Here is a 22,977-nt window from a genome sequence, read left to right as displayed (position 1 = left end):
TTCTAGCATCTACAACAAACTACTAGTTTTGCATAAAATGTTAAAGTTTTCTTTGACTTTTCAGGTCTAATTTCTAGACATTGCCCACAGTAGAAAACACTTTAACATTTCCTGGTGAAAAATGTTTCCATGCACATTTGAAAATGGGTTTTGTTACCTAGCTAGTCACACTTCAGATGTCAAATGTTGTTGCAGCTATGAGCACATTTAGAGGTGCAAGTGAATAAATACAGACCTGCATGTGGTATGTGGTTGCTCTGCTTAGCTTGATCAACAAACAACCATCAAATCACTTTGTTACCTTACGCACAGCAAACCTTTGACATTGGCGAGGAATGAATCCAAGTTTTTGCGAAATGTCTCTTTGTAGTTCTTATCATTTGCAATATTGGCATCTGGTGGTATTAGTTTGTTGAACGAATCTATAAGTCTCTGCCGGACTGCTGCATCTGTTTGACTTGCCAGGAGATTTTGAACGAGATTGGTGTATTCCTCCTGGAATGAGACATAAAGATATGAATTTTGTGCAGTGTGGGTCAAAGAACCAGATCAACCAATTCAGCTAAGCTTTATCCAACTTTAATATTTTCTAAGTCTTTTAAATGGTGTCAGATAAATTTATCAGAGGTTGTGAGTTATTATATCTGCTAGTCATTTGCATGGATTTATTGAAAGCATTGGCCTGACATGTCACTAAAGGCACCCCTACTAAAATGTTTACCTGATGACAACAAATTAGGTAACGAAATGCATCAGCAGCTGGTATGAGAAGATCAACCACATCAAATGTTTCATACAGCAAAAAGTTGAATAGAATCTGTAATAGAGATCATTGTTTTAACTTGACAAAAGCCGCACTAGGTTAGTTCTAGATTACTACAAAAAAATAATCTAAATTAACTTTCTCATAGGATCATCCCTTATTAAGTGTTATTGAATGAGCTAGTGTGTTAATACTGCAGGATGAAATGAAAACCAAACTACTTTATTAAAGCTGCCTGTTCGTATTGGAGCAGACAAAATCCCAATTACAAGGATGACAAGGCCAAAACTAAATGGTGTATGCCACAAAATACTAATTCACCCACACATTCAGATTTTCAGTTCTGTTACCTTTAGCATAGATTTTAATGCTGCAGATCGCTCAGTTATGGTTGTCTTCTGTTGTTGATCCCGAAACAGGTCCAATGCCATGCTACTCAGAGCTTCAAGAGTTGATTTAGCAATATCACTACCACATCTTTATACTGTCAAGGAATGGCCAGCCAATGCAAAGACAGTGTTACAATACTACTTCCTATTTGTTATTGGGTAACTTCAAAAGCCAAAAATTTGTCACAAGAATAATCAAGGGATTTCATTTGTAGCATGGACTATTTGATCTATTTTAGAAAAACACATACTTAGTCTTTTACTAGATGAAAAAGGGGAACTTTCTAGCCATAACTTTATGACTTGAATTTCAAAGGATACTCAGTCAAACCTTTCTCCAATGATACCATCAGGTTTGCAAACAAATGATCTGGCATTAGGCATACAGTAGGAAAATGCTCTTCACAGACAAATGTTATCAATTTAAAATATTCCTCCTTTAATTCAGGAAACTATAAAAAAGAATGATATAGTATTCTCAATTTTTTCATTGCATGTAACAAATATTGCTCCACTTGCTGCCAATAACTATCTATTTCACCAAAGGATTTTGGTTTGCTTTTGATATGCATGGTTATATACAGTAGTGGTGGGGGGTGGTTAATCCTATCTTTCACATAATTCTTCATTCACAGAAGATTTGAATACTTCTGATTAACAGTACCTTACCTTCAATAGTTCAGGAGTGATAAAAGGCATTAATATATTTAATCCATATAAAACAACATTGGCACCCCCATCCCCAGGGGTGTATTCACCATGAACCTCATCTGAAAAAGCAATACGTAAGTATGGAATTAATATTCTCTGTGAGTTAGATACAAAAGTTGTCATTTCAATCAGTAAAAACATTGCATCATGCATGGCCATGCACATAAATTTAAGATGTATATGCACATGTGCAGGCATAATTCTGCAAATTCACAGTGGTCACTGGTGGAGAAAATCGGCAAATTTGTAAGCAAGTGTCAATCATTAATTTCAAAAATTTTTTACCAACAGAAAAGTCAAAAAATTCTTTGTTTACGATGGTTGATAAAATCTTGATAAATATTAAAAGATCTAAAAATGTCTCTTCTTCAGCTAAAATGCTTCTATTCAGTCTGCCTATAAAAACAAAGGAATATTTAGTGCACAAATGAAAAAACATTAATATCCCATGGTAATTTGCAGCTAAAGTTATGAACTATTCTCTGTTCAAAGAGCGATGACAATTCCTGTGTACAGTGTATTGCTTGTGCCTGTAGTACCGTATTATAAACCATGCTTTGGTTATGATGTCAAATATTTTGACATGGATAACCACGCTTTTTTAATGGTCACATGCATGTTCTATGTAAAGTTACAAGAGTGTTAGGTGCTCATATACAAACATTAAGCAATATAACCATGCTTTGCAAATACAGATGTCAAATATTTTGATGTATTTCAGTGTATTGCTTGTGCCTGTAGTACCATATTATAAACCATGCTTTGGTTATGATGTCAAATATTTTGACATGGATAACCACTCTTTTTTAATGGTCACATGCATGTTCTATGTAAAGTTGCAAGCATGTTAGGTGCTCATATACAAACATTTACAGTAACAATATAACCAAGCTTTGGTTATGATATCAAATATTTTTATATGGATAACCTGCAATTTTAATGGTTAAAAAGTTGCAAGCATGTTTCGTGCTGAATCGTGCATATACAAACATTAAACAATATATGGCCAGGCATGACAGTTCATCTGTCTTTACTCACCTAGACTGTGCTTAGAGTAAACTTCCATTAAACTAACACATATCTTATGCAAGGTTGGCCATTCAGCCTGTAAGGTAAAGAAATGGAGGTTTCAATCACAGTTGCTTTTGGTGATGTACATGTATATGACACAGATAAACCTTTTAGTACTAGGACTTAGATTGATTATTGTTGAACCAAAATTAATAACACACAAAATTAGCTCACCAACCTTAGTAAGAAAGCCCAACTGTGAATCAACAACGTCTAACAGCAAGGACAACAGGATTTCTACAGTCTCAGAACAGTTGTGATACAATTCAAACAAAGGTACACAATCCTCAAGTACTGGCACAAGGAAGGAAAAGAGGAAAGACACATTCCGTCTGTCTGTTGCCTTGGCAGCACCACGAAAGCACTGCAGCAATCTTTCTACTTCTTCCTTGAAAGCTTCATGTTGGCATTCTTTTCGAAACATAGGAGCTTGGACGACAGAAAGAAACCTGGCTTTGATTGGATTCAGGATCTGCAAAGATATTTTTGGATGTTTTAATTATCATACTGTATTAAAGTCTTCTCTCTAATATAGACAACACTCTTTGTGATAGCGGATATCACTTGGCATGATTTTCATTACAAAGACCTATACATACTGTAGACAGGCATCCTTAAGATGGACACAACTAGAATGTGAACACCTTTGTAACTTATGTAACTTAAGCACCTTTCTATATTATATACAGGTAAACATTTAATACATATTCCCACGTATATAACATTGATATCTTTCTACTTTCAGAGCCACTTGAATGTATGTGCATACTGTATACCTTTCTCATATAGATGCATATTTGATCATATTCTCACCTGACTGAGATATTGTTTTCTGCTTGAATCATGTTCAATAGCTGATCCAGCAATGACCAGTGCCCGAGAAAGTTCCCTTTGTACAAGAGCAGGAAGGTCTTTTACATACGAGTTGTTTTCTGCATAATCTTTTGCAAGCTGAGCAATCACATCACAAGAGATTGCTGCATGGGCACTGTTGAAAAAAATTGAATTGGAAATTTACTACAGCATGCATCACAAAATTTCTACATCAAGTAGTATGTTGCCTGATGATGTTGTTCTATTATTTCTCAAGCAGTCCAGTTGAAGACTGGCAAAGCTGATAAACTCTGTCATAGTCGGTTCATCGGGATCTCCAATGTGCTAGCAATTTTACTGGGAAATGAGATATATCATTAGGAATTTTGATGAACTAGTAAGCTTTATAAAACTTTTCTTACTTTGTTTTGTTGCTCATTAATGTGACAAGCAATTGTGCTGTATTCTCCAACACACTGGGCTCACTCAACCAACCATGCAGATTACTCAGAACCTTGCCAAGGATGAATTTCACAAACCACTGCGCGCTTTGACTTCCCTTTCCGAATGCTGCCACCAAGGCTACGCTGATTTGACCATAGTCAGGCTCGGAAAACATGAGGTATACATCACAAACTTTTCTCAATATCCACACAATATTTCCACCAAGTTCTGGGCTCAATATTGGTCCAAGTCCTGCAGCAAGTGCTTGCTTTTCAAGGTCCGCCACTCTCAACATCAATGTTATCAACCTGGTGACAGAATCAATCCTTTTGTCCCCTATAGGTAATAGAATAATCAGTGAGTACTTCACATATAACACATATATTACAAAAAATTGGGTTCGCAAACTTGTTTTGGTACTAGGGTTATCAATCTTAGGGGCTGTTTATGGTTACCCGAAACACTGCTAGGATCTAGCTTGTACCCAGTAGGTGCTTTAATAGTAAAAAAGTATATAACGTTGCATTCATTTATTATATAACTGAATGCAACATTATTTTTTTACCATTAAAGCACCTGGGTACGAATCACCGGCTAGAATCAAATTTGTTACTCAGTACCTCAGAGTCATCTCACACTTTGTTGAATCTTGGATAATCATGTAAACAGCCGTTTACAGGTCTCATGTGAAGATCACCATAAGCTTACCTGTGTCATCAGTCCCAAGTGATGTCAGATATTTCACAGTGGATTCCATATGAACATTTTCAGACTCAGCAACAGAATGCATCATGATTTCATCAGGGATTAGTGCCTTCTCACCAAGAACGTCATCGCTAAGTATGTGGCCAGCAATCAGGATAATCCAATGCAAGTCTTCGTACAGGTTCTCTGTTTTTACCGTATCAACAGCTAGTGGTCCTAAATGGATACAGTTTCATGTATAGACAACTTTGTAAAAGACAGAAAACTTTGTAAATGTCGTAAATGTACATGGGCATCCACTTGGGCCAATCACATTCTAGTATATGCATAACACAACCCACAATTCCTCTACATTAAAACCATTTAAGGTGATAAATATGACAATGGTCAATTGATATGACAATGGTCAATTGGGATCAGTGAATTAAAGACTGTCCCTTTCAATGGTGGGTTGTATGATCATCCAAAAAATTCTTGGAAGTCTATTGTGTATCTCATTAATCATATTATGGCTGTTGTCAATCCTATGCTTTGACTATCAGTAGTTGCGTAAAGGATGTTGTTCTGTAAAATGACTACATATCTTTGGCACCTTTTTCCTTGAGTGTACACAGATGTTCCATGAATGTAGCTATCTTGACTTCCAACATGTGATTGAGAAATGGCAGAGCATCCCCAAGAACATGCCGTGCCAGCTTTGCAACTGCGGATAACTGCTCATCAAACTCTTCCAAGTCTGTGTCTCGCAGCTCAACGAATTCTTCAAGATCTTGTACGCCTTGAGGGTTTCTGGTACCTTCAGGTGCAGAGATGTGCGTCCTGATGTAAAGATGAAGGATCTGAAGGCAGGGAGCCGAGAGAAAGTCTTTAGGAAATGAGTTGGAGCCGGATAATATGTTGACCCATGCTATCAAGAGTTGATCAAATGCCTCCATGTGCGATGTGTCATCATTGTGAAGCTATAACGGGATAATATAAAATATGCTTGATTGTTTAAACTTTAAACTGGTTGACAGGTGCTGAAGAATCATTAAATATAGGCAGGTATAACTAGATTTAAGTAGGAAAGAAGTTTAAACAGGTATCATTGAATACAAGAGAATATTGAACATTGGGCAATCTCATTGATATAATTTTTTATGCATTCCAATTGTTAGAAATTGGGAGTTAGCTTACCTCTTCATTCCTCATCGCTGCTTGCAAGAAATTTTGTGTGAGTAGAGACACAGCATGGAGGTATGTTTTTACAAGCTCAGTTGGAAGAGTCGCTACCGATGAGATGGAGAAAACAGTTGTAATGCGATTGACAACAGAGGCAAAACCACAGGCAATCACACCGGAAACTTGACTGCTGTAAAAGAGGTGATGTATTTTAGCATTGTGTGCTTGGAGTATGATGCAATAGCTTAGTCACAAATTACCTGAATTGATGTACAAGGTGCAATATGCCTTGCAACAAATGACCAAGATATTGAACTATTGATGAATCGTCTGAAAAAACTGTGCCAGTCAAGGAAGCAAATTGTGTCAGGCAAAGAAAGTATCGATGAAGAAGCTGTTCATTGTCATTCAAACAGGATTTGAGCTGGAGAAAAATGAATAAAACATATAGTAATTAGGTTGCCTTGCTTGATGAATAAGTCATAATATAAAGTGATAGCATAAATTATATGACTTGTGGATGTATGAATTAATATTATGATAATGCTACTCTACATAGCACCTGTCACCTTTGGTCTGTTCAATACCTAGGGTAGCAAACCAAAGGTCGGAAGTTCAATCCCCACAATCCTCAAGCTAATTTTTTTCTGTAACTCTGGTAACTCCCACACCTGAGTACACAGGCCAAGTACATTGGATCACACATATAAACAATCAAAAACACTTGTGAACAATAAAGTACTCACATTAAAGAAGATTTCCAGAGCATTTCCATTCACCATACACTCTCGCCAGGTTGGGCCAGGTTTGAATAAAATTAGAGTTGCAGCTTCGTTGCCTCTGGAGTGAAACGCCCTCAAAGGTACATTGCAGTTAAGGAAAATTACAATTATAGCAAAAAAAAATTAGTGTGGTGATATGTATGTACAATCATTGGAGTTTATAGCCCCACAATAGCTTTATATCAGTTTTGGTCTGCTTTTCTTAGAGATTCCAAATCATTTCTCATTAAATAAATATGCTAAAACAGGAGGAAACCAAACTAAGATAACTTTATTTATACAGTTATGGCTGCTGGATAGCTCTAATAATTCTAAAGTGGACTACAGGCTTAAAAGCAAAAGCTTTGGTGTAAAGGATATGATTTTTAGGAGAAAAAGTCCATGATAAAATACTTTCAGTAACAGACAACAGGTTGCCCAAAACTGCAATGTGTTCTTTGGTGAATGGAGTTGAGATGGAAGTGAATGTCTGTAAGGCTTGTATTGTTGTTATGAAAAACTGCTGAAGGCTTTGAGTCTAAATAATAAAATTTATCAAATTAGAAATCTTGAGCATTACAGACATATTGTATAACATGACATGTATATATATATATATATATGTACAACATATTAGTAGTAGTTACATAGAGTAGTGTGTTTACACAGTATTTAGCACGAGAATGGGGAATTGGAAGATATGGGTGTTCCAGTTAAATACCTCAAAATGTGCCTTGCACTTGCAGTGAAATTCAAAACTCATCTTGATATCACTGGACTGACCAACTGAAGAATATTCAAATAACAATGCTTTCATCATTGAACATCCTATCAGTTTCTGGAAACAAATGAAAAAGGAGAGGTTCATATATCAACCACAAAGTCACAAAAATATAAACTTCTAAAAAACAAAACTATAGAGGCATCTTGTTAACATTAAAAAGAGAGAGCACCTTTAAGTTACTATAACCAGTAATATTATTTATAACCATGCATTTATAAAAATTATTTTGCCTGTTTTCATTCGGTTTTTGCTCTTCAAGATACGAAGAAGAGTGGCAGATCCAATATATGTACAGTGGGATTTGCCAAACTAAATATACCACATTGTATATAAGCAACAGGTATATATACACTAACCAAAATCCATAGAAACCAGCAGAGTAGTGTAATAGAGTTCTTTCTAACCAAGAGTTGATCATGCAAATGTAGCTTGCTTTACATATCTAATCAAACCAAGACTGCTCTATGTATTCCCGTCACTATGATTGATATAGGATATTATAAGCTCTTACCATATGCAAGTCATTGCTGACAAACAATTGATGTACATTTCCCATAAGACTTTGCAGTGAACTGTATCCTGCTGAATCATCCAATGTACCCCTCTTGATTATCACTGCTATGCATTGCAATGATTTCTCAATGACATACTTCTGTAGACTAAATTTTAAAAAAAGTAAAAAATAGTTTAAAATATCTTCACCCAGAGAAACCTTTTGTTCTTTAGCTGGGAAGGTTTATGCAATATTTCCATTGATTTCTCAACAACATATCTGAGTAACTAAAAGATCAATGCATCATTTTTTACACACAAATTTGCCACTTACTTTCTCCTTTCACAGACAAAGGCGAGAAGAAAATTGAGCCAGAAATCAGTCTCAGTTTTATTCAAGAATGACCACTCCCTCACAATGGCTGCTTTCAAGGTTGTCACAGCTTGGTAGAGGACGTAATCATTGTTGCTTTGCTCTGGTAATAAAATTAGACAACATTTCTTTTACATACATTGACCACATATACATAAAAAGATTGTTGTGTCAGTAAATTAGCTTGTAGGTACCCCAGGGGCCGCTTGTATAAAACACATTGCATAGTAACATGACTGACCAATTCCGCCCTTAACTACAATTAAAAGTTAACTAGCCTTTTATACAACTGGCTCCTGGCAAGTATTTACAGTAATACTGCAAAGCTTTCAGTCTGTTAACCCAGGCCTTCATCAGTGCAACTGCATGGTGTACCTACACGCTGGTTTACTTATATTGTGATATCACCATGCAAAATTACAAGAAAAGTTATATTCTTACGAAAGATTTCTTGGCAAAATTTGTAAGGAGAAGCTTGTGCTTTGAAATTGAGAAAAACTTGCTCAGCTGCATGGTGCTGTTCAACACTTACTAACTGTGATGCCTGGAAAATAATTTGAATGTGATGAATTTATGCTATAGGCCACTCTTTTAGACTTATAACATGTAACATTTTGTCTCAAATTTTTTGAGAGTGTAACGTCTGCCATCTAACGAAAGCACACACAAGCGCTATGGCGCATAGTATCCAGTTTGTATCTTGCTCACAACATCCTGGAGTGTGCCGGAACTTTTTGATGGGGGTGAATAGCATAGGATGGTGAAATCAGATGCATGCGCTTCTGGAAAATTTCAGATACAAAAACCTAAGCAAAATACAAAGAGTGAGACTTCTCCTATAATGTCTATTCTGTGTTTATGATGGGTGATATTTAGCTGGAGTATCTTAAGGACCTCTCTATTGTTAATAACCAAGGTACAGCCATACTGGCATCAAAATTAATAAAGCCCTCTCATGTTAAATCTCTGTTCTTCAGCCGGTTGAGAATAAAAAAAGAGTTTTCTCGTATATTTCAATTTTTGACTTTGTCTGACATTTATTTAATTACAATTAATGTAGTAAATGTAGAAGTCTAGAAACATTTCATATATGGCAAAATGAAAAAGACAATACACTAAATGAGAAGAATACTTACGAATAAAAGATGTGCAGCATATTCCAGTTCTTGTAGTTTCGGATTCATCATGAAATTTCCTATAAAAATTAGTTACACGTGGACTAAACATTTCAACAACTTTTTCACAGAAAAATACGCCATGTTGAAAACAAAACGTTGCTATACTTCATCTTACAGAAATATTGTGATACAAGTGCTGAAGTGCCTGGTATGAAACACAACACTGGTATGACTGTCGACCGCATGCGCAGATCTGTCGAACAAGTTTTTTCGGTTTTTCCATTTTTCCCACCTCATCCCCAGGACCCCCCAAAAAAATCACATTCACAGAGCATTCTGGGTCTGTTTAGAAGTATCAAGTATCTCTGCCTGAAATACCTTTTCAAAAAATATGTGACACCATTGTTCTTGATAATTATATAAAGGAGCTAGAAAACTCTTTCTTAGTAACTCAAGGTTATTTTTTAATTCATCTCAAAAACCTGCTCGCAAGCTTGCTACGAATGCTAGCATTTGAATGCTTAAATGTTTTCAAGTTTTAAATTCAAATTAACACAAAAGCATTTGGATTGGATGAAAAAAATCGCAGCAAGCGAGCCAGCTAATAATTGCGAATGGTGAAAACACTATCAGTGAAAAAGAGCCTTCAATTACTTATCCAATTCATTAGTAATCTGGCTGAGGATGTTTATAGGTGTGGGCTATGTTTCCCCATTACTATGATTCCTATTTTACGTTAAACTTTCATCAAAAGGAGAAAACGTTTCTCCGTGTGGAACCACATATACGCTGGGTTTGACATCAGGAACTTTTTCGGGTCAATTTCAGTGACATAACCGCAGAAAAAATCTCACAGCATTGTCTATAAGAGAAATTTGTTTTATTTGCTTCCACAACTAATTCTCTAAACTACTTTTAATGCAAGTGCTTGTGTGCATAAAATTTATTTATGAGCAAATTTGGCCGATAACGCTTGTTTAGACAAGCAGTAACCAATAAACCAGGGATTACAAAAAAGCAATTGTTACAAATAAATTAACAAGACCACAGACCATTAATCACCACACGTCACTACCCAACCGGTCCGTATGCCAATTAGACCTAAATATAGGTTTTCTAAAAGCCCTGAGCAAACTAGAAACACTGTTGCTGAAACATTCATACATTGTTGTGGAACTGAAAAAAACTGTTTAAAAAACGAAGCAAATTCAGCTTTATCGAATTTAGAAACGTTTTCGGTTTTCTAAGAGTGGTTTTTTCCCACAAGTTCGGCGTATATATTACTGCCCATAATGTTTACTATACCACCAAAAATAATTTACAATGAGTTATGTTTCTGATCGATGCTTGCTAAGGTTTTCCCGCCTTGGAAATCAGACAAAACGGTGTTTCGCGACAGTGTTTCCGGGTTTACCGAGGGGCAGGGCTTAACGGAGCCGTCCCACGTCCAGGATAGTCTAGTAACAACGTAGATCAGTCTCTAACCAAACTCACCAATGATGTCACGACCTCGTCCGAAACCTGCAGAGGAAGTCACTTTGAAGCAGACGTCTACAAGACGTTGCTACCAGGACCCAGTGTGAGGTAATATGGGTCTGACAAATGGTTCGTTTCTAGTTATGACAACTCGCGTGTTAGGCCCGATCACTGATCTCATAATACACTGAACGGAGCGACTATAACGATCAAAAACCAAGCCAAAATGAATGAAATTCTGGAGCGTAAATTGCTGCGACACTCGATATTAGTATTTTCCTTAGTTCAGGGTCTCCAGAAGATCATTAATTCTGGCTACGTGTTTAAACGGTATACGGTTGCTACATTCAGTGTATTACTCGATCAGTGGGCTCAATCCAACCCCCGTTTTGTCCCCGACGGCAGGATCCAGCCAACCTGACGTGTACAAATGGATACAGCTTTTCTTCGGTCACGAATACACTATCAAACTCTGTCCAAGGGTAAATATTTCGTAAAATACTCATGGAAATCTTAACTTGAAGAATGACTGAACTAGAGAGTCTTAAAGAAAAATACACTATGCAATGACGTTTTGAAACTTTGTAGAACGCGTTTGACAGTCAGTTTGAAGTCCGGCCTAGGCGAATCTGAAAACTTGAAGGATGAGAAACTTAAACAGTGAAAAACAATAAAATGCGATGATTTCTCAAAACTTAGAGGAGAGAATTTGACAGTGAAAAGGACCAGGCAGAAAACTGTTACCCATAACAAGTATCTGTTTGGTTGGGTTTGATATTCTCGCACAGTTATGGCAGAAATGATATTCAAAAACACGGATAAACAATATGAATAATTACGGTATTAAGATTATCTAATTCTATGAGGTTTTCACGTCTGTGTGATTGCTACCAGGTGATCTCACGCTCATATTTTTAGCCAATACGCGCTCGGAAGAGTTGTCGTAATAGAAATCCATTCAGCAGTATTTAATCGATGATATCCTTTGTTATTCCTTACGAAACTAGTCGAAATTTTGTGATCATGTTTAGTTATAAGAACTATAGCTCTGACATAAATTTGAAAACGAAATTAAGTTAATTTGAAGAGATATTAAGTTCTTTCAACCGAGAAATGGATTCATATTTGACAACTAGTACCAGTCCTTTTAGATCACCTGGTATTTTACTACGGATAAATGCGTGATTTGTACTTACTGCGCGCGATTCGCGCATTACACGCGCGCGATTACACATGAATTTACCAAACGAGCTTCATAATACAAACTGCGTATACATTAGAAAAGTTAGGCGGGAATACCCTACTAAAATTTAGTCATTCAATGCTTTCGTGTTCCTTTCAAATGATTCATTAACAATAGACCATTCCGCTGTTAAGGTAAATTTTGAACTACGAATCTCGATAAATTTAGTATATGAATTAAGTACTTTTACACGCGCAAAAGCAGTACTACTTTTGGAAAACACCAAAATTTGCGAACTGCGATAAAAACTCGTTTCACTAATTTTGACATGCATTTATTTACTGCCTACGAATTCCACATTACAAGACCTCATGTGAGGTTTTTCGTGTAGTTCAAAATTTAAATTTATTCGGGAGATGGTCAATTATTTCGCCACAAGATTGGAAAAATTGAAATTTTTTTGAAAAGCATTGAAACTATCGTAGACAGTGTATCCACTTTTCGAATTCGAAATTTTTTCGAATTTACGTCAGGGAATTTTTGCCCCCGTCCCCTCCCCCCCATATCTAGGTCACCACATAATTGTATTATTGTACTATAATTATGAAGCTCAATTATCGCATTATCTATTAAAATAATGGCTGGTTACCCGGGACGGGTCCGCCGAAGGGGTCATTCACAGGGGGGACTCTCTGTTGGGGAAAGAGGTTAGTGTGCATTGCACCTGGCTGTTGCATCATGGGTGGCTGTCCGTACGCCATGGGTTGACCCGCATACATCCCGGGTTGTACATACGGCGCACCAGCTTGAATTGGCATTCCGGGGGGTGGCACGCTGGGCCCAAGGGTGGAGCCCATTTGGAAATTCGCTCCCCCCGTTTTTACCGTCGGTTTTGGCGGCGTCCATTGGTGACCACGTCCCGTCGTACCCGGCGCTGGTCTGATGCCAGAGACATTCAGGTTGTCTAAGAAACAAATGATTGAGGTGGTTTAGATTTTCAACTAAAAATTTAGAGAGGGTTATTTAGGTGGACATTTAGGTTGTCTACACTTGCAAATTTTGCTGCTGTGATTTTAAGAAAGCTGATACAGTCCATGACAAGACAATCAGGTATGTATCACTCACCGATTGAGAGTGCAACTTTATTAAGACTGGAGTCCAAATCCTTTTTATGCACACCATTTTGTGTCGCTTGGTTTACCTGTGTCTGCGGTTTGTTCATAGGTTGCAGCAACTCACCAGGCCCCCCACCGCTCAGCAGGTCTCCACCAAACATACTACCGGCATCTAGCGTTAGAAAAATACGTAAATATCACAGGCGGAAAGAGAACTGATCTAACAATTTACTGGATATAGCAGCTGTACGTACCAAAGGCCAAGCTAAGAACTTATGCACTTTTTGAATACGAGTACTATTACTTGCGAGGCAGCCCTGGGGCCGGTTGTATCAAGCCCGTTTAGCTTAAACGGTGGATAAGTTCAAAATAGAAAGCAAGTCTATCGTTTTATTCAAGAAGCAAACTAAATGTTTTTAACCTTAATACAAAGATACTGTTTACAACTACATATTGAGTGCATATTATTCACTCATTCAAGAGAGATGCAAGAGTGTTTAATTTTGACTTATCCACCGTTCAAGATAAACGGGCTTGATACAACCGGCCCCTGGAGACGCCAATCCGAAACAGGATATACAGGAACTTCTGGGGTTTTAAAAAGTGCACATTTTATATTTCAACAGTTTAGAAGTAACAGTTTATCCTACTAGCTTGATTGGGGCCAGGACTCCACGGACTGGGTTGAGCGGTGTCGAAAGCACCCCCTGAACTGAAAGGTTGTCCACTGGATGGAGGAAACGCGGAGCTTTGTCCGAAATTTGGAGAGAACGAATCGGCAGGCTATAGAAATCAAAAGAAAAAATTATTAGCAATGCAATATATTGTGTGAAGTATTGTATCAATTGTGGAAACACAACATGCCGTCCGTACCTTGGGCGCAGAAAAGACTTGATGTAATTCAAGTAAGTCGTTATTATTGTTTGCGCCCTGGCTCGGCGTGTGATTGGCTGCGTTGCTTGTTTCAAATGTGGTACTCCACGCGTCTTGTCTACTGGATGGCATCTGCCTGGAAGGAGCCGCCTGTAACACCACCTCCTGCTGCTTCTTTACTTCCTATGGCGAAGGAAATAAACACATTCCAGATTTTAGATTTGAGTGATTTAGCGATAAGAGATGATCCTTACTGGACCTCTAGGAAGAACAGTTTATAACTGATAGAGCTATCCAGTATAAATAAAGTTAGTTTAGTTTAGGTTTCCTCCTGTAGTAACACTGGATCAATAAGAGATTATCCTTACTGGACCTCTAGGAAAAACAGTTCATAACTGATAGAGCTATCCAGTATAAATAAAAGTTAGCTTAGTTTAGGTTTCCACCTGTAGTAACACTGGATAAATAAGAGATGACTGTTACTGGATCACTAGGAAGAATATTTCAAAACTGATAGAGCTATACAGTTAGTCTATTGAATTACCCTATGGATCAACTTGAGGAGCTTGAATATACCTTGAATGACTTGAGTCTCTGTTCTTCCTCTTTAATCAATTCCTCTTTTTTGTAATCCTCAAATTTGATTGGGTTGTTTAAACTTTCCGTCGTTATCGGAGGCACGTTGATTGGCTGCAGGGTGGGCCGTCTGAGAGGAAGAGTGAATGTGACAAAAATCAAACACGAAGTTACAATACTCAAGGCTGCCATATAATTCTGTCACACAACATATTGTCATAATAAGCAATTTACAGGAATCGAAAAATTCTTACTTTGAAGAAGCGACGGGGACTTTGCCTTTTTCAAGAGACTGGTAATGACTTTCCAGCGCTTCCATTAGACTGCTTGGAGCCTAAAAAAAAGAAATAAAACTGTAGTTAAGGCTGATCACAGTCAATCTATACGGTGAAGATGGAAGCCAATCGAATAGTATCTCAAAATGTCGTCTCAATTAAAGGTCGGCTACACGGCCGATTTTCTCCATCTGGTGCACACGCCTAAAAACTCCGAGCCTGCGGTTTATCAGCATGTAACAATGTTGTGCTGCCATTATTGTTCACACTTGTCAACAACATTGAACAATATTGTATGACCATACCTTGGTAAGATCTGGTATATCTGATGGATTGATTCCGACATCCTAGAAATTGATGGTTGTCAAGAATTGATATTAGAAGGGACAATTCATTTAGGTATTATATGCCAAAAGGTTAAGATTTCTGGTCTCAGCACTAACTCTGTTCAACAAAACTATTTCTTTCTGCCTTCCTACTGATCACTTTCTGCTCTAAAATTTCTCCCTGATAAACAACGAAATAGGAACTCACAGCGACGTCTATGAACTTCAGAAATATTTTTCACGTCAAAAACGGAAAGGCAAATGGAAAATGTTTGTTGAAAGAGGAGGTTGGACGAAGTTTTGTTTAATTTTGATCAAATCAATTTATTTAGGATGAAATGCATGCATTTAGCAGATTTTATGTTGAAAAAGAATGACAATGAAGATAAAATCAGTCCAAGGGTTTAAGATGTTTAATTGCCGTAATTCAGTAGATTACCAGCAAATGATGACTACGATGTTTGTTAAAATTTTATTTTAATCTTTTACGGTTTACTTGGATTATTACTTAAGAGGTTTTATTATATTCTCAGTGTTATTTCATTAGCTTTTAGGTTAAATTATCATTGACACAAGGGTCTAAGCTGAAACTTTAGCTAGTTTAGGAAGCTCGGTCTCTGAAAATTTCATATTTATTCCATTAACGTACTCTAATTTCGTCCTTTATATCTTTATTAAATCATCATGATTATTATTTATTAATGGCATCAATTTTATCGATTATTTAACTTTAGTCACCAATTTGTTTTGGTTAATGCGTTATTAATCATAATTTGATTAAATAATTTATTTTATCGTTTTATTTAATTCTTTTAAAGGTTTACCTTTGAGCTCTGACCTTTCCCCATAATCAGTTCTGTCAATCTATACTCCTGTCACGACAACCAACAAGACAAAATCATGAAATATATTGTCTCACATGGAATTATACCACGAATTATATTGAACAACTTAAAATTTTTACTTGGATTTTTCCTTAGGCCAAATAAGTTAACAGCATGCGCATGGCAAATATGTGAGTAGTACAGTGCCTTTTGGTGGAACCATTTGTGCTAGCAGAATATCTCGACTTAGTCTTAGCTTTTGGATCAATTTCATATATTAGACAAAATTGTGAAAACGCATCTCTAAACTTATTATTTTCACTAATAGCTTGACAGAGCATCCATAGTTTAGCCTGCAAAGTTTCGTAGAAAAATGTTGTGAAATATGGAAAATATAGCGCTTTGTTCTCTGAGGTTACCCAATTTTGAATACGTTTGTAATCACGCGCGAAAATTAATGAATGAAAAAGTTTACTAAACTTGCTCACGTTACGAAGCAAAACTTTCAACATAAATGATACAATATTTCGCCACCAAAAACTACATTTCAGATACTCTTTCTAAAATATTAAAGTATTAGTTTCAAGAGCAAAGTTTCCGAGTTAAATGACATCGGAAAAAATGTTTCTCGTCCAAATTTAAAGCTATTTATACGTCCAAAGTTAAACCGTCCACCATTAGTTTAAGATTCGTTTTCAAACATTTGTCTAACACACAAAAGGTTTAGTCCTCTCTGGAAAATAAAAGCTGTCTACTGAACAACAGACCGCAATGGGTCCAATATACGCTGATTTCTAAACCTGAGCTGACGCAACAGATATTTGACTAATACTGGATCTATATATTCTAAATGTAGTGAAGGTAAGCTTACCACAATGAACAGTAGGTAAGATCTATTGGTATGAAATTGTGGGTATGAGGGGGGGGTGAAATTGGGGGAAGGGGGGTTGAAATTGGGGGAAGGGGGGTTGAAATTGGGGGTATGGGGGCGGGTTGTAGTTAGTGATGGGCGATACCAGCTTTTTCAAATCGATACGATACCGCTTCGATACCAGACAATTTGCAGTGGTATCGATACCAAATTTCGATACCGATACCAGAAATTTGAGCCGTTTTTTACCGTTTGTAATTTCATATACCATACCATAATGTGCATTTATTCACTCATATTTTTGGTTTTTCCCTTTTGGCAGAAATTATTTTGATTGGTAGCATATAATTAAAGAAGAACAAAAAAGTGACGAACAAAAGAAAAATAAATAAAAATTTTTATACTTTTTGGTAGAAAACGCTGACCTAAAATACTGTAGGCTCAGTATCGAAATTTTGCGACCACTTGGTCAAGTATCGATATTTAGTGCAAATCATAAATATCGGTGAGTATCGATACTTGGTATCGAAGTATCGCCCATCACTAGTTGTAGTGCAGTTCTATTCTACAATAAGCTGTCTGGTTTACAATTGATCGACCTGAAAATGATTAACACAATTCAATACAGTCGACTGTCATAATGACATTATGACATCAAAGGCAGGAAGTCTGTTCTTACATGAAGTTTGACTGGCTGTTCAAAACAAACCAGCTCCATGTAATATTAGGCTTTCAACTCTTGAAGTCATTATGAGAAAGGCCTATTCATTCATTATATTCTAAGCTTTGAGTAGTACTTTCTAAGAGGTGCAGTTTAAAAACAGGTGCAAAAGCTTATGGTCAAGGTTTTTTCTAATTTAGGTAAGGCAAAAGGTATCCCACAGAAGTTACACCTAATACAATTCTGACTGTTGAGTACAGAGTACCACATGGCTAGAGAATTCAAACAAACATGAATGGGTATAGTGGCAGACCTGGGCATTGGGGCATCCTTAGAACTTTGCATCAGGGCACATGCAGGGGCATCTTACCTCAGCAACCTTGAGGAATTCTTTCACACTATCCATTCTTGACAGAAACTTTCTGTAGATTTCCAAAGCCTCTTTGCAATTCTTCTTGTTCATGTCAAAAAATTTCTCTACAGATTTACAAGAAATTTGTATAATAACATTTGAAATTGCAAATGAAAGCTTTGCAATTAAACCAATAGACGTTTTCCCTTTTAGCTTTCAAATGCACAATGCATGATGGTATAGTTGATTATCAAGGTCAATTTCAGTTGTAAGTTTGCAATGTTCAAGAGCAATTTAGTTTAACAAAGAAGCAAAATAATTGGCAAGGTTTTCTTACAAACAAAATCACTTCTAAGCAGATCAAGCGATATTGCAACTCAAAGTTGCTTGATAATCAACTGCTATCACGCATTGCGTGCTTGAAAGCTAAAAGGGGAAAGGTCTATTATCTGAGGCTCGTATATCTTAGGTTCACTGATGTCCATATGGTCTATTCTGATATAATTAAACAAATACAAACCTAATAAGTTGATCATTCCATCATTGTAACACGCAAAAAGCTTCACCAAATCCTAAATGATATACAAGACAACCATTCAGTGATAGCATTACAACAATATTTATGTTACTTATGCTATCAAACAAAAATCAAAGTTAAGGCCTGTGTGGCTTTTGCTGTGATTTTATGTGTAATTTTCTTCTTTTGATTGATGTTAATGAGTGGATATGTTACAGATGTGGAAATAAGGGTACTTCAGACCATTCAAAACTTTCCCTAATTCATGTCTATCAAAAGAGGAAAATTGCACCTAAAATCACAGAAAAACTTCAGAGTTTCAGAGTAAACTGGACTTTATGTTACCTTGAATAGCATGACAAATGCACTGTTAATCACACCATTTCCCAGCTCAATAGATTGAACCTAGAGCATTGAGAAAACAGCATTGATTAGATATTGAAAAGTAAATTATTTTACATACAAAAAGATTCAAAAACACTACACATTACATCGACTTCCAATAAAGAATCAACTTGCTGTTGGACTTGTGGAAGCGCTTTCAGAAGCTGAAATTGAAACAGTATGTTAACCAATATCATGGATAGGTTATGGATTATAAATATTGATATTGAGTCCTGAGAGATTAATTAGTGAGTTTAAGCAAGTGACGTTTTTGACAACACAAACGGCATGAGCAACGTCAAAAGACTGGGTCAAGGATTGTGACTGGTGAAAAACAAAAACTTTACTTCCTGTTGACGTACGTGTTTTTAAAAACGTCACTTGCTTAAGCTCACTATTATCAAATGGTTTCCCATACTGTGTTTCCTCCCTCCTATCCTCCCCTTTACCCATGGAGTAACATCCCAATTGCATGGATTATCCCATCATTGCACAAAAAACTAATACTGCTCAATAAAATTATTATTGTACAACAATGTTTAAACTTTGTTAAAACCCCATGCAGAAAGGCAATTAGATTCCTTGTGTAAGATTGTTTCAGACATGGCTAATAATTAGCCAACTATATAGTTTATATATGTTAGACTTATATCCACAATGAATTTATTTTTTACACTCAAATTATACCTTTAATCCATCCATCTTTCTAATAAGTCCATTTTGTCTACAATATAAGAAAAACTAATAAAAACCTGTTCTCATCACATGTGGTTAAGCAACTGTATAAAATATACAAAAAATTCCGAAATTTTATCTAAAGAAGGCTCCATTGTTTTAATGAAAAAATACAACCAACATAAATGTAAAGGTATTTTCTGTATTCTAATTTAGAAATTGATGGACATTCATGTCTAAGACACAAACACATAAATGTGCATATCATTAGTTGATCAACTAGCCTTAGGGTGTTTCAAATAATACATACCCACGGGCAACTCTGCAAAAATCATAACCCGTCTCTGTGTAGGTATGGGCTTTCTTTGTCAGATAATTTGAATATCTCCTGATAAATGTTGACATATCGTAACCTTGGTGAGAAAAAACCAACCATCATGAATCTTCTCTAAGCGAACAATATTTGTATTATAACTAAAAGTGCCCAACGTGGTAATCATTTAAAGTTTATACCTTTAACTCCGGACTTATCCAGGAAGTTTTCTAAGTTCCATAGAGTTGATCTTGATGCCAAGTACTGAAGAAATCTCTATATATCACAATAAGCACATAACATTCTCTCAAAACGTTTTGTTAACTATATATAATAAAACATACTGAATGCATTGCAATTGAGGTGATGAAAGTTTAGTTTTAGGAAATACATGCCATTACTATCATTGCTATGTTACAAGTTTAGTTATTAATACACAATCTATTGAAATAGAAATGAGCTATTTAGTGCTGGCCCTCAATGAAAGACAACTCTTTGCTCATTCACCTAACTTGAATTCCTAATAGTTGATTCTATCATTTCTATGCCTTTTAAGGTTTAACTAAGCGTATTGGGGTAAGATCATTCAAAAATAACACATTTTCTATACAAATTTATATCAAAATCAAGTTTACATATAGTGCATGAGAATGAATTTGAACAGAAATTTTGTTAAGATGTTTAAGCACAGGTTCTCTATGTTTGTATGCATTAATTTAATTTACCTAAAATAAAAAACTCCAATGCAATAGCATAAACAATAAAATATGCTAGCATTTTACTTAGACAGAGTTGAGATCCTCCCCTTAGTTACTATGAAAAGAAATTGAGCAAAATAGATATATGCTGTAGGTAGGTATGTGGTTTTGTGGGTGCTACAAGTGTTTGAGAAATGCAGATTAGTGTCTTTTTGTATACAAAATATCCATTGTATATCATACTGCATTTTTATTAGAGAACTGCCGACTTCATTTTAATGACTTTATGAAGAAATAATTTGAATAAACATGTACATTGGTTAGAGACACTATTTGGTAGTCGTATTGCGTTGGAAAAATAGTTAAGTATTGAAAATTGAAGGTTTATCAAGGCTTTTATGCCAACAAGCCACCTTCAGTGCAAATATTTCTATATGATAAAAGTTGATTTAGAAATCTCTCAGCATAATTATCCACAACAAACAATGCATGCATGTTCTATATATTATGCAACATGTACAATATATAAGAACCACCCTTTGAAATATGTAACAATTATTATTGCTACAGGTTCAATTTTTTGTATCATTTTTTTCACACATTGTACTTTGTACAATCATTGTTCCTAGCAAAGTATTTTTATGCGAGTCCTCTCAAAGGAAATTGGATAATTTTTTAATATCGAAGCAGAAAGCGCGGGCAACACTTCTGAACACTATATTGGCATAGGTCACTTAAAATGATTGGGAAATATGAAACGTTTGTAATTTAATAACCGTTTCGACGTTGAATGATTGCTCGAACGTTTATACGACTGTTTTAATAACAAAACACGGAATGATTGATGAAGAAATCTTAGAATATGCCGAAGTATTTATACAACAAGGCCATCGTTAGATATTCGAGTATGCCTACGGTTTTTGAGTGATTGTTTGCCGGCCAATAATCAAAAATCGCTTGTCTAAATTTGGCTTGAAGTTGGACGGATTTGAAGCCCTCGCAGATTAAAAATACTAAAGAGCTTTAAATGAAATCAAACCTCGTTGCCAGCCGACATTAAATTATGAAAGGTAACGAGTGATTTGGACACGATAACCCAGCTTGACATACGACTTCTTTCAAATAACAGTTCTGCCAAACTTGGTACTGATATATTGTCAGATTCGGTACACCTTATCAAATCTAGAAAAACGAATTAAGATTAATATAAACTTGTTTAAACGATATAATAAAGTCCGTTTACATCATACGGAATAGTACAAAAGCCTAAAGCGGGAAAATACGATCTACGTTTCGCGATATAACGACTTGTACTTGCCATGCAGTACAAAATGTACTTACATTCGAGGTGCTTTTTTTTCGGGCCAAAAGTCTCACGACTTGACGCTTTGCAGACGATTTTTGAGACGTTTGAGCCGGTGATGGAATGCCTCGCAGCATCAAATTTGTCGGCAACATACTCTGCCATGTCTTGAGGCTTTAAACAGGTTTAAAAAATCGCTTTTTACCAGAGATATTCTCACTAGAAGGACATTGAAGTTTATAATTAGTTGTTAATATGCATGAACGACTACACGTCCGGGGGAGATGTTTGTTTTTCAAGCCCAGACCTCTTCTCGATGTGTTGAGAATTCAGAATTTCCCCCCTGAATTTCAAAGTGGGCGAAGTTCTTCGCCTATTTCAATTACGGAAATTTGACTCCACTGCCGGTAGCAAGGGGGGGTGACGTTGATCACAATGTATATTTATTGTTACCACTTAGGCACTTACCAGCGCTAGCTGAGAAGTAGCAAAACAGGAAAAATTTTCGCATTAAAACAAACAACAGTTGTTTAATACAGTTATAACAATTGCAGTCAAGTGCTGTAAACAAACTTATACTTTTTTTGATAACTCAAAAACCTCAGCTGCTATAAATGTTCACAAACTTTATGCTTAAGTCTTTGTATACATATTCTTGGCTTAGGTGCCGTGTCTTTCATCGCGGGTAATTTCATGTGGCGGCATAACTTCAAGTTGTAACCAGTGGTGGTATTAACAACCACACTGTGAGTCAACTCGAAATGGCGACACAGAAATCGTAATGAGGTGATTATTCGTGTTTTGCTTCGTATATGCAAGTAAATAGGTGAAATTTCGCATTGTTGACAAATAAACCTTTAATAAATAAACCTTTGATAAATAAACCTAAATAAATCTTCATATCTTATAAACGGTCCCTTTGAGAGAAGCAGCAACTTCCTCAAAGACCTTGGTGCCTGGGAACTGTGTT

General features: G+C 36.2%; 2 protein-coding genes across 3 annotated transcripts; both read right to left on the bottom strand.

The window, feature by feature from the left end:
• Positions 1 to 28: 28 nt before the first annotated feature.
• Positions 29 to 9,721, bottom strand: LOC114536419 (exportin-4-like). Of its 2 annotated transcripts, none has more exons than XM_028557779.1 (21): positions 9,604 to 9,721; positions 8,909 to 9,011; positions 8,429 to 8,570; positions 8,114 to 8,261; positions 7,540 to 7,656; positions 7,200 to 7,356; positions 6,804 to 6,919; positions 6,318 to 6,481; positions 6,073 to 6,247; positions 5,489 to 5,855; positions 4,900 to 5,112; positions 4,170 to 4,527; positions 3,748 to 3,922; positions 3,113 to 3,406; positions 2,902 to 2,968; positions 2,149 to 2,259; positions 1,822 to 1,922; positions 1,474 to 1,604; positions 1,114 to 1,240; positions 722 to 817; positions 29 to 495 (listed from the first exon to the last, which is right to left on the bottom strand). In XM_028557779.1, exons 1-21 carry the CDS (start codon positions 9,652 to 9,654, stop codon positions 298 to 300), a joined length of 3,411 nt encoding a protein of 1,136 aa, XP_028413580.1. In that variant the 5' UTR covers positions 9,655 to 9,721; the 3' UTR covers positions 29 to 297. The 2 variants fall into 2 exon arrangements, with proteins under 2 accessions (XP_028413580.1, XP_028413585.1); XM_028557784.1 differs by having other exon boundaries at positions 6,073 to 6,244.
• A 722-nt stretch (positions 9,722 to 10,443) lies between these two features.
• LOC114534669 (phosphatidylinositol-binding clathrin assembly protein LAP-like) lies at positions 10,444 to 22,260 on the bottom strand. The gene is made up of 16 exons (XM_028556146.1): positions 22,046 to 22,260; positions 21,744 to 21,886; positions 20,207 to 20,282; positions 20,004 to 20,106; positions 19,706 to 19,742; positions 19,126 to 19,182; positions 18,980 to 19,039; positions 18,638 to 18,689; positions 18,136 to 18,242; positions 15,389 to 15,430; positions 15,063 to 15,142; positions 14,809 to 14,938; positions 14,233 to 14,415; positions 14,010 to 14,142; positions 13,370 to 13,531; positions 10,444 to 13,208 (listed from the first exon to the last, which is right to left on the bottom strand). The coding sequence occupies exons 1-16, from the start codon at positions 22,170 to 22,172 to the stop codon at positions 12,874 to 12,876; spliced, it is 1,827 nt and encodes a 608-aa protein (XP_028411947.1). The 5' UTR covers positions 22,173 to 22,260; the 3' UTR covers positions 10,444 to 12,873.
• Positions 22,261 to 22,977: the final 717 nt, after the last annotated feature.

Source organism: Dendronephthya gigantea, unplaced genomic scaffold, assembly GCF_004324835.1.
Source record: "Dendronephthya gigantea isolate DGI-Jeju-01 unplaced genomic scaffold, DenGig_1.0 000002F, whole genome shotgun sequence".
Classification (NCBI taxonomy): domain Eukaryota; kingdom Metazoa; phylum Cnidaria; class Anthozoa; order Malacalcyonacea; family Nephtheidae; genus Dendronephthya; species Dendronephthya gigantea.
Note: the sequence above shows the minus strand (reverse complement) of the source record. Positions and strands in the feature narration are given on the sequence as shown.